Source organism: Protomyctophum parallelum (assembly GCF_964188405.1).
Source record: "Protomyctophum parallelum genome assembly, chromosome: 18".
NCBI classification, from domain to species: Eukaryota; Metazoa; Chordata; class Actinopteri; order Myctophiformes; family Myctophidae; genus Protomyctophum; species Protomyctophum parallelum.
In genome coordinates, this window is record NC_139716.1 from 18,670,655 (window position 1) to 18,684,854 (window position 14,200).

General features: G+C 46.0%; 1 protein-coding gene across 1 annotated transcript; it reads right to left on the reverse strand.

Annotated features, from left to right (window-relative positions):
- Positions 1–58: 58 nt before the first annotated feature.
- On the reverse strand, positions 59–13,196 carry khnyn (KH and NYN domain containing). Its single transcript, XM_083789107.1, has 9 exons — positions 12,909–13,196; positions 11,603–11,914; positions 9,911–10,045; positions 6,380–8,466; positions 5,353–5,483; positions 3,585–3,681; positions 2,320–2,427; positions 1,895–1,996; positions 59–1,530 (listed from the first exon to the last, which is right to left on the reverse strand). Exons 2-9 carry the CDS (start codon positions 11,900–11,902, stop codon positions 1,065–1,067), a joined length of 3,426 nt encoding a protein of 1,141 aa, XP_083645233.1. The 5' UTR covers positions 11,903–11,914; positions 12,909–13,196; the 3' UTR covers positions 59–1,064.
- Positions 13,197–14,200: the final 1,004 nt, after the last annotated feature.

The following is a 14,200-nucleotide window of genomic DNA, read 5'->3' on the forward strand; positions in this document are numbered from 1 at the left end:
CTCCAACAACCAATCAACACCCTGAGCCCAGCTCCAACAACCAATCAACAACTTGAGCCCAAAGATGTTGTAGAATAGCATGATGCGAGGGTCTGCTCCGAACTTCTTCAGACGACAGATCCCACATAGCCACCTGCGGTCCACCATCAGCTCCTTGGTTTTGCTGACATTGTGAACAAGATTGTTGTCCTGTCTGATACCAGAGTGCTAATAAAGTGACACTGTATTGCTGTGAAAACTATTTATACTTTAAAAAGAAATAGTAAAAAATGAATAATTGTAAGTGAATAAAAATATTCTTATCTGTCTTTTGCTGAATTAAAGATTTATTGTAGAAATACAATAAATACAAATCGTATAAAAAACTAAATTAAGATACATCTCTTTCTGGTCCTCATTGCAAAGATCAAGATAATCTCTTGACAAGTAAATAAAAAAAATTAAGAAAAGGAGAGAGAGAGAGAGAGAGAGAGAAAGTGTTTTACAGTTATTATAGTATTTTCTTTTTTTTAAACATGAAAATTAGGTGTGGCTGCCAATTGCCAAAGCCTTTAAATATTGAACAGTGCTTTAACCCATTAAAACGCATCCCTTGTAGATCTGATATTTAAAGAGAACATTTCTCAAATATTTGCTTCATGGGGTCCTTGGAACTAAATGGGGGGCTCAGGGTGAGTCCACTGGGGAAAGTAGGCTTTCGTGTGTAGTAGCAAAATCGTTCTTTTTATTTTTGCAGAAGTCGACAGGCTGTGCAGTCTTCATGCAGAGGGAGAGTAGCGCCCAGGATTACAGTTTAGGAAATTTGCACCGGGTGAAAAATGGGTTACAAAATCATGGGATAAAAAACAACTGGCATGATCATTCATAACCTCCCCATGTTAGTAGTCGATCTTAGCCTCAGGTTGTGCTTCCAATGCAATTATATTTTTAACACAAACAATAAAAAATACATAATTCCTCTGGTGTAAAACAAGGTCAATTAATTTCCACTGGTTTCACAAGCAATCGCTTGATTTCGGCATCATCTCTGGTTGTCATTGGCTGGGTAAATCCCCAACCCTTATCTACTCCTCCTGTTGCTCCAGGATGAGATAGGACAGCGAGTTGACGTCCGTCTCCCACGGGTGACTCTGCAGAACCAGAGTGACCATGCTGTCCTGACCAGGGAACACCTGACAGAGGCTCTCCCTGAGCCTGGCTGTCTCCTCTGGGCTCCTGTCCGTCAGCCCCGGGCCGGAACCTCCAGACCCATGGGTCTTCTGCCAGGAAGGCAGATGATGACTGGATCCCGCTGGCCCCGCCCTGCTCAGACCTCCTCTCCCCCTTCCCCCTCGGCTCCCCTGCCGGGCCGCCACCCTGCTGCTGCCGCCACTGACCTCTGCCACCGCAGCGCCCTCGTTTGTTGTCACGCCCCATTGCGTTCGGTCGCGGAAGTGCAGGACCTCTGTCTGCGAGCGCGGGGTTCTGGCGGTGGCGAATGGGGAGGGGGAGGCGGTGCCGGCGAACGAATGGCTGCCGGGATCCGCTGGTCTGGGGGGAGAATTACAATTTACAATTTAGGCATTTAGCCGACACTCTTAATCCAGAGCGATTTACAGTAAGCAATAATAACGTGCTATGGCAAGTGCTGCGGGCAAAGATGGAGTCTGAAGAGATGGGTTTTCAGACTAGAATGAGATAACTTTGTTTCATCATAATGTTTTATGTCGTATTAGTGAAATGTGCTAATAAAAACAAATAGGGGATATGGTGAGCATGACAAATAAAGAGTGTCTGCTTTTGTTAAAGTGCGGAGATTGAAGGGTCAAATGACTCAAATGAGTAGGGAAGATAACAAAAAAAGAACAGGTAAAAAGCCTGTTTGTGCGTGTGTGTGTGTGTGTGTTCCTAACACCTGTGCTGTGAGCGTAGGAAGTCATCCAGATGTGGTCCTCCTCTTCCCAGGGGGTCATCTGGCACCATGAAGTGGTCACCAACAAATGTGTACTGAAGAAGCCTGGTAGAACATCATCATCATCATCAGAACAGAAGAATAGCCCCTCTAAATACTTAGTAGCCAATTATTTGTATCCTTGTATGCCAATTAATTAATTAATTAATATTTCGTAGTATTATTTTAATGGCTTTTATGGATTGAGGCAAGAGACACAAAAATGAGAGTAAAGAGGTCCTCGGCATCCAGATGCATATCATTTTGGGGGTCCTGGACATGAAAGAATGGGCCTCAGGTCGTCTTAATTGGAAAATCTGACAGAAAACCATCCTGACAGTGGATTGAGTTTTTAACTGCCATTTAACTGCGTCTCAGACAGTCTCTACCTCTTCTTGATGATGTCCCTCCATACGGGGGACTCGTCTAGGAGGTCTCGGAGGTTGTCATTCGTTACAATCACGCCGTCCGTCTTCTGGGCCAACTGTAGCATGAATCTACCGGGAGAGGAGAGGGGAGGGGGGTTGAACAACTGTAGCATGAATCTACCCGGAGAGGAGAGGGGAGGGGGGTTGAACAACTGTAGCTGTAGCATGAATCTACCCGGAGAGGAGAGGGGAGGGGGGTTGAACAATTGTAGCATGAATCTACCCGGAGAGGAGAGGGGAGGGGGGTTGAACAATTGTAGCATGAATCTACCCGGAGAGGAGAGGGGTGGGGGGTTGAACAATTGTAGCATGAATCTACCGGGAGAGGAGAGGGGAGGGGGGTTGAACAACTGTAGCATGAATCTACCCGGAGAGGAGAGGGGAGGGGGGTTGAACAACTGTAGCATGAATCTACCGGGAGAGGGGAGGGGAGGGGGGTTGAACAACTGTAGCATGAATCTACCTGGAGAGGAGAGGGGAGGGGGGTTGAACAACTGTAGCATGAATCTACCCGGAGAGGAGAGGGGAGGGGGGTTGAACAATTGTAGCATGAATCTACCCGGAGAGGAGAGGGGAGGGGGGTTGAACAATTGTAGCATGAATCTACCCGGAGAGGAGAGGGGAGGGGGGTTGAACAATTGTAGCATGAATCTACCCGGAGAGGAGAGGGGAGGGGGGTTGAACAACTGTAGCATGAATCTACCGGGAGAGGGGAGGGGAGGGGGGGGTTGTACAAAAGGAGTAGTAGCCCACCAACAGAAAGAAATCAAACATGTATTCTATTTATTCTCTGGGTGATTGTCTTGTCTTGATAGGACTAACAATATATTTTAAACCGTATTTGCTGTATTTTGGGATGTGGATGGGCCATGGGAGGTGTGTGGCGGGCATTGAGGTCTATTCTGAGGGAAGGAACATGTATTTTACCTTGCAGATCAAATTTGGTTGGGGCAATCCATTTCTCAAATGTATTTTTACATTAAATTGCTGCAAACATTCCATTTTCAGCTTTTTATAATATTGCTATGGAAATAAATGTCACACGGGGCAACAGAAAATCCTCAAATGAATGGGACTGGCTTACTTTTAACCACTTTCGCACAGCGGCCATTTCTCCATTTTTGTGACATGAGAGCAAAATGGTCGCTGTGTAACTATTGTCAAGTCAGCTACAAGCTTTTGTTGTCCTGCATCTCTGAGGTGAGCCAACCAACTAACCAACCAACCTGTCATCATAAGAGTTGATCCTCTTGCCCTGGACTTCTCTGGAGGGAGTGTATGAAATCAGGCCCAGCTCCTGTAAAGTGGACATGAAGTGCTGCTCTGGAGGCAGGCAAAAAAAAACATAAAAATTCAAAACGTGACTTGTGGATATGTTTTGGACATCTTTGACCATGGTCCCAGTGGGCTCTATACCAGGTCCGCTAGTATTTCCCTCTACACCAAATCTTGTAGCTGAAAAATCTATAAGCTCACAACACATCGCAAGTTCGCAACACAACATGTTTACCGAATAGGGACACGGGGGGATCATGTGGTTAAAGGGCCATGCAGCTATCAAATACACATCATAGTCTGCTCACATCTTCATTTCGAGCAATAGCTTTACTTTTTCTTATTTTATAATAAGTTTTCCCCATCGTCTGGGGTCAATGTCACTGCCAGGTTAAGAAGTTGTGGACGTTTGAATTTTGTTTGTAATTACTAATTTTGTTTGCAATTCTTGGCTGATTGGTCCAGCCTATTGTCTCGGTCCTTCCGCTGCAGGAAGTCTTGACAGGAGAGGCGAGGCCTTCCCCTACTCGAGAGGAAATTGGCTCCCGTCTCCTTTTAACCTGTCACAGCAGGTCACCAAAGACAATAGGCTGCTGGACCGACAGGGACTTGTACCGGGGTCAACTGCTACAGGTACAGTAGACCTGAATTCCAATACCCACATTTTTGGCCACTCGCACACTCCAGCATGGTGGTGTTACGGTGAAATTGGTGACCTGCTGAAATATATGACAATTGTGTTGACATCACATAATGTCTGTGTCCGAATGTAAATCATTTCAGTTTGTTTATTAGCAAAGTTCAACCTAGCTGTATTTAGGCCACATATATTAAAGACCTTCATGTAAGTTATGTGAAGTCCACAAGATGGTCACATACTTTCGGCAGGACACCAATTTCACCGTAACACAGCCATGCTGGAGTGACCAGGTGTTATGTGAGTGAGCGAGTGACCGGGATTTGGGGTATTGGAATTTGGCCTAGGTGTTCCTGAGTGCTAAGCATGCGCTATAAATAACGACAATTATAACGTTCACCGTTGTACTTTTGTGTGAACTCTAACCATCAACTTGACTTAGAAGGATTTCCCCCCCTTATAGTTATAGTGCCGTTTGTAAATACATCGAAGAATGTATTAGAATGTAATCCATTCCTAATGGATGAAGCCTTGGCCTGGAAGAGAGGTCATCAGGTGCTCTCCAACCTTCTTAGAGTGTTTCAACCCTCAACCACTACAGTCTCCAGTTGGCGGGTCAGCAGTGATTGGCCAAGTCACTGCCCCTCTCCTCCAGGCTTCCAGCTATAAACAAGTCCACGGAGGGGCACCCCGGTAGCAGCCACCACCGAGGCGCAACCAGCACCGGGAGAGAGGGCCACACCTGGACAACAGGGAAGTGAGAAACCTGCCGCCCAGGTGCAGCAAACCAGTGCTGACCACACCCCAGTGACCACCGCGCCCAGGGCACCCCCCCCCCGCAGACCCGCCCACTGTCCTTTCTCTCCTGCCAGAACGAACAGGAAGCTCTCTCTGCCTTGTGCGTTCTTGGGGGATAACAGGCACCGAGAGGTCTCTAGGGCTATGGTTTGCCTCCTGCCTAGTGTCCTCCTACGTCTCACCAGACTGTTCGTCTGTGCGGTGTGCATGTGTCCGTCCTTGTCCACACTTGGCCTTACTCTGGTGTATTTGAATCAAGGGAGTAAATGGCCCTGAAATGTTACCTTTGAGCCTGGGGTCTCTCTTTTGTCTCCACTGCGGCACAAAGGTGCTGATGCGACGGTGGCCTCCATTCCAGAAGTGTTGCACGGCCAGGGCGATCCCTCTGCAGGAGAAGAAATGACCCAGTCCATGGCTGGAAGGATCGATACAATTTATTTAGACAATCCTGGTCAGGGCTGGGCGATATAGTATATTAAACAACAGTCAGTGATGTGAAATTCCGACTAATGCAGTTGTGGTTTTCAATCTGTCTTTCATAACATAATCTCTATTCATTGGTGCACTCACACGGGCAGATGCAAAGATACAGTCTACCATTCATTGTCATTGGAAGACAGCAACGTGAAGAGCTAGATCCGACGTTTGTAGCAGCTGCAAAGGATACAAAACTACAAAAGCTACAAATTGAAGCTGAGCTGGGTTCAACTTCCAGATGCAAACCTGCAAAGCTACAACTGTAGCTGCATTTTTTTGTATTCCCCCTCCCCGCTATTTTTCTCCCTGTTCTGACTGATAAAAACGTTTGCAACATTTCCATTTAATGCCTAGGTTGTTTTTTCAAAATAATTTCATAACATGTTTTCAGACATTTTCAAAATGAGAGCTTGTAGATCTTGTTTGCTCTTTGTCAAGTCAAATATCAGCAAGTAAGTTTTGTCCATTTCTTTTCTAAGCCATTAGCTGGCCAGAACACAATCAAAGGCAAATTTAGGAACTGAAACATAGGACAAAGCACCTTATATACAATAATAACCATATTGCTATGAAAGTTAATACATAAAGTTATGTGTGTCGGGTAACAACTACTGATAGAAATGTGTGTGTAAACAAATGTTACATGTGCATACAGAAGTGTGAATTGTGCAGGTCCCATTCTTTAATGTGGCACTTATATTTGGAGAAAGACCGTCATACGGACAAAAGTATAAAAACTGCAGTACTTTGTTGAGTTGAGTAATTTATTAATTTTGGAAATGACACCCGTGCTATGCCATCTTGCATCAACGTACCGTATATTAGCTCCCTTACCTCATGGCTACGTTGCTCCCATCAATGATGATCATCCTCAGGTCGGGGTTCCCAGGCTCGTCGGTAAGCTGAAGGTCAAAGGGCAACTGCAGGCCCTCCAGGAAACGTTGTTCGCCCGTCACCACGGCCCCTGACGAGGTGGCAGGGAAACCCCGAACATCCCTCTGCCTGGTGGTGGGGGGCGAGTGGCTCCCGGCGCGGGCTGGGGGCTGGACAGGATGAGACGCTGGGTGGACATACTGGGGCACCTGGGGCGGTTGTTGCTGCTTCTGGGGGTGGGTGGGTGTCTGGGGGTTTGAGAGGAAGCTGGAGACTGGGTTGTGGGCAAGGCGGGGGACCGTTTTGGGGGAGCTGGTGGCTTCGGGTCTTGGTTTGGGGTGATTGCTGAAGTGGGAGTCCACGGCAGTGGGATAGGTGGGCTGGGGAGGTCCCCTGATCTCAGGTAGCATGTCAGAAGGATGGGGATTTGAGTGCTGGTGGTGGTGGCGGTTGGTCGGTAAGACCAACGCATTTGCTGAAGCACGCTGTGAGGTCGTGTCAATGTTCCATGGAAGGAAATGTGGCTCAGAGTCAGGTAAGCCTCCACCGAGCACCTCCAGCCTTCTCCTCTGATCCATTTTCTTTTCATTCCCATCTTCCAGGATCTTTCTTTCTACCTTATTTCCTCCCGACGCCTCATTTGCTCTTCCTCTTTCGTCCTCTCTCGTTCCAGCTCTTCTTCCCTCTCTTTCCAGCACCCCATCGTCCACCTCCGTGGGCCCCTCTCTCTCCGTCTCAGACCTGGAGGTTTCCGTTTCTTTGACACAGTCTCTCTGCAGCTCCAACAGCAGCTGGTGAGTGGTGAGGTCTGGCCACATGCTGTAGACCTCAATTACCCTCTCCTCTGTGTACCCACAGCTGGCCGCAGCTCGCTTCAACACCTCCAGGACGAAATCTTCCTGTTCTTCTTGCTTTTTGCAGTGCCCGTCCCCCTCCTGTCTCTTGCTCTCTTCTGGAGAGCCGTCCTTCCCTCCGAGTTCCTCTCCCACTCTGTTGATTGCTGTCGGGTTCCCTCCATGACTCGTCTTATGACCCTTGTCTTCCGGCTCTGTGTGCTCCGTCTCGCTGGGCAGGTTTGGGTCGTCGTTGTGATGCTTTCTGACAATGTGTCCATTCTTTAATTCGGGTGCTGAATCTGGGTCACTTTGATCCCGGTCGCTGCGGTCCTGCTCCTGTTGTACCAGGTCAAGAATCTGCGAGGCCTCTTTGGGCCCCGTCCGGGCAATGACACGCCTTACCACGGCCTCTGTGTACCCCATGGCCGTGAAGAACATCAACAGCAGCCCAAACTCCTTCCTGCTTCCCACGGACAGCAACAGCTCTCCGTCATCTTCCTCTCCCCGATCTTCCATGACGTCCAACCTCCCCCCTTCCTCCGGCTGACCTTCCTCCCCCACCTCTTGCGGAGAGCCCACCCGGCGGTCCTCGGCGCCGCCTGCCCTCCCTGGGACACCTGCGGAGGTGTGTAAAGGTTGGGGGTGGGGATCTGCGGCGGCGGTTGCTGATGCTGCCGTTAGTGGCGGCCCACCGGTCTTTCCGCCTCCCTGCGTATCAGTACCTGAATGAAGTGGAGAGGAAGATGGCACGTGCCGGGGAACGCCCCCAAAATGTTTCACATTGTTAAGGTCCCGTTTACAAACATCCCGCCTTTCATTCAGATCTCCGCCTAATCTGTCGGCCACAGTCCCGTCTTTAAACGTTAGCTGTTGGAAGTCACTTTGGACGTCTCTGTGGTTCTCTCTCCCTGCAGCAGAGTCCTCGGGACTAGAGACTGACCCGAGCCCAGAGTCCCTCACTAAATCCAGCAGGGTCTCCTTCACAGACCCCGGCAGTACCAGAAGGTCCAGGGTGTGCCGGTCCTCCCATCTTTCGACCAGGGACTTGAAGGCCCGTCGTGAGTCCAGGAACTCGCCCAAAGCCCTGTCCCCGACCTCGGGCGTCCTGTCCTGGATACCCTTGTACCTGTCCACCAGGTCTGTGATGAGAGAGTAGGCCTGCACCACGGGCTCCGTCAGGCCCGAAATCAGCAGGCAGCCTGGAGAACCGATCTGAGTTGTGGAAAGAGATAACCCAATAAGACCTGAGGCCGATTCTACAATGTCTTCTAACTCCTAGCAGTTTTCTGAAAAACCCATGTTTCTAAATCAGTGGTTCATCAAGGAATCCCATCTCAAAATAATTTGTTCCAGGGACCCCCAGAAGCAAAGATTTTAGTTAAAATGTTCACTTTAAAAATATATAATATATTCAAGGAATTGAACACATTTTTTGAAAATAGCAGCGACACGAAGTTCCATTTAACCGTTAAATGAAGAAACTATGGCTGGTGTTGTCCTGTTGTTATGATTATATGATTAGGAGGACTGGCATATATCTGCTTGACCAGTAAATAGAGTACATTTGTCGATTAACTCTCATCTGGATAGCACCATCTGAAAATATGTTGTTTCAGGGACAAAGAATATATATTCAAAGATTTATTGCGCCACATTTTCAAGATCTTTCCGAGTGCCGCGCTACGAGCTTGTAGATCTGCTATTTAAAAAGCTAAAGTATAACAGTGCCTAAAACCAAATTTACCATATTTACAATATGAAAACCATGCATCTGTCACTTGAACAACACTGGAATTACATGGAACCTGCAGCAGTAGGTGAGTAATACATTGCATCTGTGTTGGACGTACCACAACCGACGTTGGTTGTGGTTTCAGTGGTTGAGCTACTAACAAACGTCCTCCTGTTGCTAAACGACCTCCTGCTGTACTGTGGGAAACTGCCTATAGATCCGAAGTCCCGTTAGTCCGAACATGCACTGCTCCCGTGCTTGCGGTTAGGTTTAGGTTTGCTCCCGTGCTTGCGGTTAGGTTTAGGTTAGAGATAGGGATAGTAATTTATGAACAATGAACCATCTGACTAATGACACGGCACCGTACTGTGTACTAGAGTAGCTTTGCATCTTTGTATCTTTTGCATCTGCCCCCATGTGAAGCAGCATAACATTGTGGCAGAGTAAAACTGTCCGTATGCTCTTTCTCACAGTCAGTTGATTCTTCATATCCATATGAGTGAAATGCTCTGGCAGCTTTTGATATTACTATTAGTAAGTAAACAACATCAGGAAGAAGCAGGACTCAACCATCAGGATTCAAACTCCATTATTTTATTGTATATGTCATCACACCGGAGAGAGACTAGTGTCTCCCTCCAGAGCTTCCCCCAGCACTCTCCCTACACACATCTCACACACATATTTTATACTTTCAGGAGTGTACAGAGTTTCAGGAGTAACAAGATAATTAATCAATACCATAGTGTTTATATGCATTTCGCCACCACAGAAATGGCCGGGATGATTTGCTTATTTTCTATCACAGTTCGTATATCAGGCGATCTAAAATCCCCCTATGGGGATTACAATGCAAATAAAAAGTACATGAACGCTTGTACACGTCAGACTTCGGTGCTCTATTACACTGCTTCCCATGCTTACCACTATATGTGCAGAGGTGGTTTTCATCAGGCAGTCCATGAACAGCCCTCTGGCTCCACAGAAGACACAATGAAGGACCTCGGGGTAGGACACCTCCTGCTGTTGTTCCTGGTTCACCACTCCTTTCACAAACAACTGTCACACAAATATAGTATGAAATGTAAGGCTTTGATTTTTATTTACTTATTAATGAAAGTGCTGTACATGTAGTTATAGGCTAGGACAGACTGTTGTCAGATATATGTCTTATATAGCAATTAGCATTAATGATCATTTTTTTCAATATTTTGGAAACTGTTTAAAACTTTTCTCCTGTAATGGCAAGCACAAAATTGGCTTGAACGTGGTGATGTTAAAAACAGGTTTAAAAACAATAGTGGAAGACAGCTAGGCATAATCTACAAAATGATGAATGATAAGTAACATTAAATTACTTTATAAGGAAGCTATACGAAATGTCTAACAGTCTTTCAGTCTGTCGCAGAAAATATCGCAGTTTCAGTATGTCACAGCTTGTTTTATTATATACTCATGAACAGTCAAGGGTTGCAAACTCTTTCATAAGTAGAGCAGAGTTGAATAACAACAAATACACACCACCCAAATGTAGCTGATACTGATATAGCTAAAGAGAGCCAGGGGTTACCACTAAGGTCTCAGGTAATCAGAAATGTAATAAAAAAAGTCAACCAAAGAACAAGATTCCTTTACAGGATCTCCTCACTGGTCAACAAAAACACCTTGAAGACCTTAACAGGAGCCCTCGTACAAGGTTTCTTTGACTATGCATGCACCTCCTGGTACCACAGCACATCATAGGCCCTTAAAACTGGCTCCAGACTTCCCAAAACAAACTGGTCAGGCTCCTACTTGGCCTCACCCCCCGAACCCACCTCACTCCTGCCCACTTTGACAGGCTGGAATGGCTTAGGGTCGACGACAGAGTACAGCATCTTGCAATGGGTCTGGTCCACAAGATTCGATACACCATCAAGATACCCATGTAACTGTCTAGATACTTCCTTAATGTTAACGAAGTCCACACCCACAACACCAGAGGGAGTTCAACGAACCATGTACAACCCAGATTCGGCACAAACAAGGGACTAAATTATTTTCGCTCCTATGCCACCAAAATGTGGAACGCCCTACCAACAGTCATTAAGACATGCGAATCCCTTGACTCCTTCAAAACCGCTCTCAAAGGGCACCTACGGACGGCTGCAATTCGAAACTGGCCCCCGTAAAATCTGAATCCCCCCACCCCCCCTTTTCCCCTCACTGTATAAGTTTCTTTTCCCTTTTTACCTCCTTTATGATGAAATCCTGTTCTGTTCTTTGACTATATAGAAGTGTCTATTTGTAGTACGTCTCTAAATGTTTTGACGAATTGAACATGGTGGACCTGCTTGTAAACAAGTGTAATGCTTAATTGGGTCGTCCACTCTCACAGTTAACAGTATTTGTATTGAGTTTGTGCTTGAAATGTAGCCTACTGTAATTCTGCAAACTGTTAATAAATATCAAAACATGCCCGTCGCCGGGCAAGTACAGGTCATATTATTGTACTTGCCCAAAGGTCATGCCTACTACCCTACACAGTGACAGCAAACTCCACTTGCCCAAAAGTTTAATTTACCTGCCGGGGTCAGGTGGGCAACACTTAGTGTCAATGCCTGTCAGAGCTCTTACTTTGGCCTCCGTCACATTGCTGCTCGGTCCTCTCAGTTTCAGCCACATCTGCCCGTTGTTACTGTGGGGCAGCCCCTCTGCATCGTCCACGTCTCCTCCGATGCCGAAGGCCACCCTAAAGATCCTCTCCACGGAGCCGTGGAGGGACATCAGGGACCCTCGCAGCATCCCGACACATGCAAAGTCATCCTCCACCTCCCGTTCTCCTCCTCCTCCTCTCCCATATTCAATACTTCGCCCATCTTCTTCTCTGCCTTGCTTTGAGAGCGCTGGCAGGACCCTCACTGTACCACAGGCCATGCCCTGGATGTCCTGAGAGAGAGAGAGAGAGAGAGAGAGAGAGAGTGAGAGGATGGGGTAGAGAGCGATATAGAGATGGGTTTTACAGGTAGAGGGAGAGGCATGACTAATGACAAAAACCTCCCATATCAGCTGGGCGAAGTACAACAATGTACAACACAGCAGCAAGACTTGTGAGCTGCTGTGATAGGAGTAGGATATCAAATGGAACACAACCTCCCCTAAAGACTAATCATTGTGTGTATCCCTCCACTATCTGCATCGAGTTATCTTGGTACTGATTTATTGGAGATTCTGACTTTCAATTGTACATACATTTTGTTTTGATTGTATTGTTACACTTTTTGCTTTAGCAATGTAAACGTATGTTTTCTCATGCCAATAAAGTCAATTGAATTGAATTGAATATAGATAGAGGAGGTATAGAGACTAGAGAGGGAGGGGTAGATACTAGATGGAGAGACAGAGCACATAAGGGGCAGAGGGGGAGGGGTAAAATGGTTAAGTGAGAAAGGCAATTCCAGAGAAAGAGAAAGAGAGAGAGAACTGACTGCAGCTGATTCGTGAGCTGCTGTGATAGAAGGATATCAACCACCAAGTCCACCATAAAGAGTAAAAACTATACCATTGTTGTGTTTATTCCTGCACTATCTGCATCGAGTGATCTCAGTACATAGAAAGTGATTTATTGGATATTCTGACTTTCAATTGCGCACGCACGCACGCGCACACACAGTTTTATTGTTCCACTTTTTGCTTTGGCAATGTATTAAAGCGTATGTTTTTCTCATGCTAATAAAGTCCTTTGAATTGATTTGTTTTAACCAACAACAGGCCTGTGTTTGTTGTCTTATCACCTGGACAACGGCGAAACTATTCCACATCATCCTGTGTCCCTTCATGTGAATAAACAGTATGTTTATCAAGTATACTGTACTGAAGCCATACAGACGTTTAAACCAAACGTAAACACAGCTGTGTTGTGTTTTTCACTTTGTTTACTTACGTCATCCGTCTAGTGAAGTCCTTGTTGTTGTGACGAGTTTAGCTTCCAGACAGACACTACGCAGCTCAGGGAATTATATTATGTCCAAAGAAGTTCAGAGACATTTAGTTAGAATCATAATAAAGATCTAAACTACAACCAACTAAGCGACTAGCGTTTAAAAACATAAAATAAAATCATTGTCCGTCTACACTGAAAAAGCTGTCATAATCGAGGTACGGTTAGATGGATTCAGAGGAAGCGAGGATCGAGTGTTCGGTCGCTTCGGAGACAAAAACGAAACCAAACTCAGTGTGAGCGAGTTTGTTGTTTATAGGAGCCCCGCCTACCTGCGACATGGAGACCGAACGAACGGTTGCTAGGTCCACTAGTGCTACAATTACAATATACACTACAGTCTAACAGCCCATATAGGGTTTTATAACCCGGGTTAATAGGGTTATAATGTATAGTACGGTGACTACGGTCTATAAAATCACCACAGCACACTGGTTGGTTCAAATAAGGGCAAAACAAACATGCAAGACCATAAGGGGAATTCCAATGACGTCATGATGATGAACTACAGTTTCGTAATATCAATTCTTCCCCACCGCCGCCGCCACTGCCAAAGAGTGATGCACATTGCACTGTCACTTCAAAATGTCTTGTTTTGTCTTTGTAAATTCAATTGTAACTGACTGTCACTAGTTGTGTTGCCAAATACTGACTAACCTACAAATTAAGGGTTCCCAAACTTGTCAGGCTGTGAGCCCCCAATTTAATTTAAAGTAGGCTACCCCCACAACAAGCATTTGGACATTTCGATTCCATCCACACAGACCACGAGCTTGTAGAGCGGCTATTTTCAAAATGTTTGCTTTCTTGTAATAATATTTGAAAGTTTGGTCAATTTGGTATTAAAAATGTCTTGGCGATTAGATTGTAACTTTAGAAATGTGTATAGGCTACACTTTTACTGTACAACATGTTGGTTTGTTGTACTGTTGAGTGAGAAAACAATGTTGCACATTAAAGCTAATCATCTGGGGACCCCAACAAATAATTTGGCCCTTGGGGACACACAGTTTAATTTGGAACCACTGGCCTATAATATAATTTGTGCACAGTTAAAGCGCACAGCACCGTTGATTATTCAGATACCTTTAATATTGCAATGGTCATATATTAGTTGAGTAGTCAAAACATTTCTGAATGTGTCCAGGGTTGTCCACCAGAGGGTGGTGCTGATCAACTAGACTATGACTTGTTCAGAACAGCCTGCCTGGTACATTATAAAGAGTTTGCTTTAA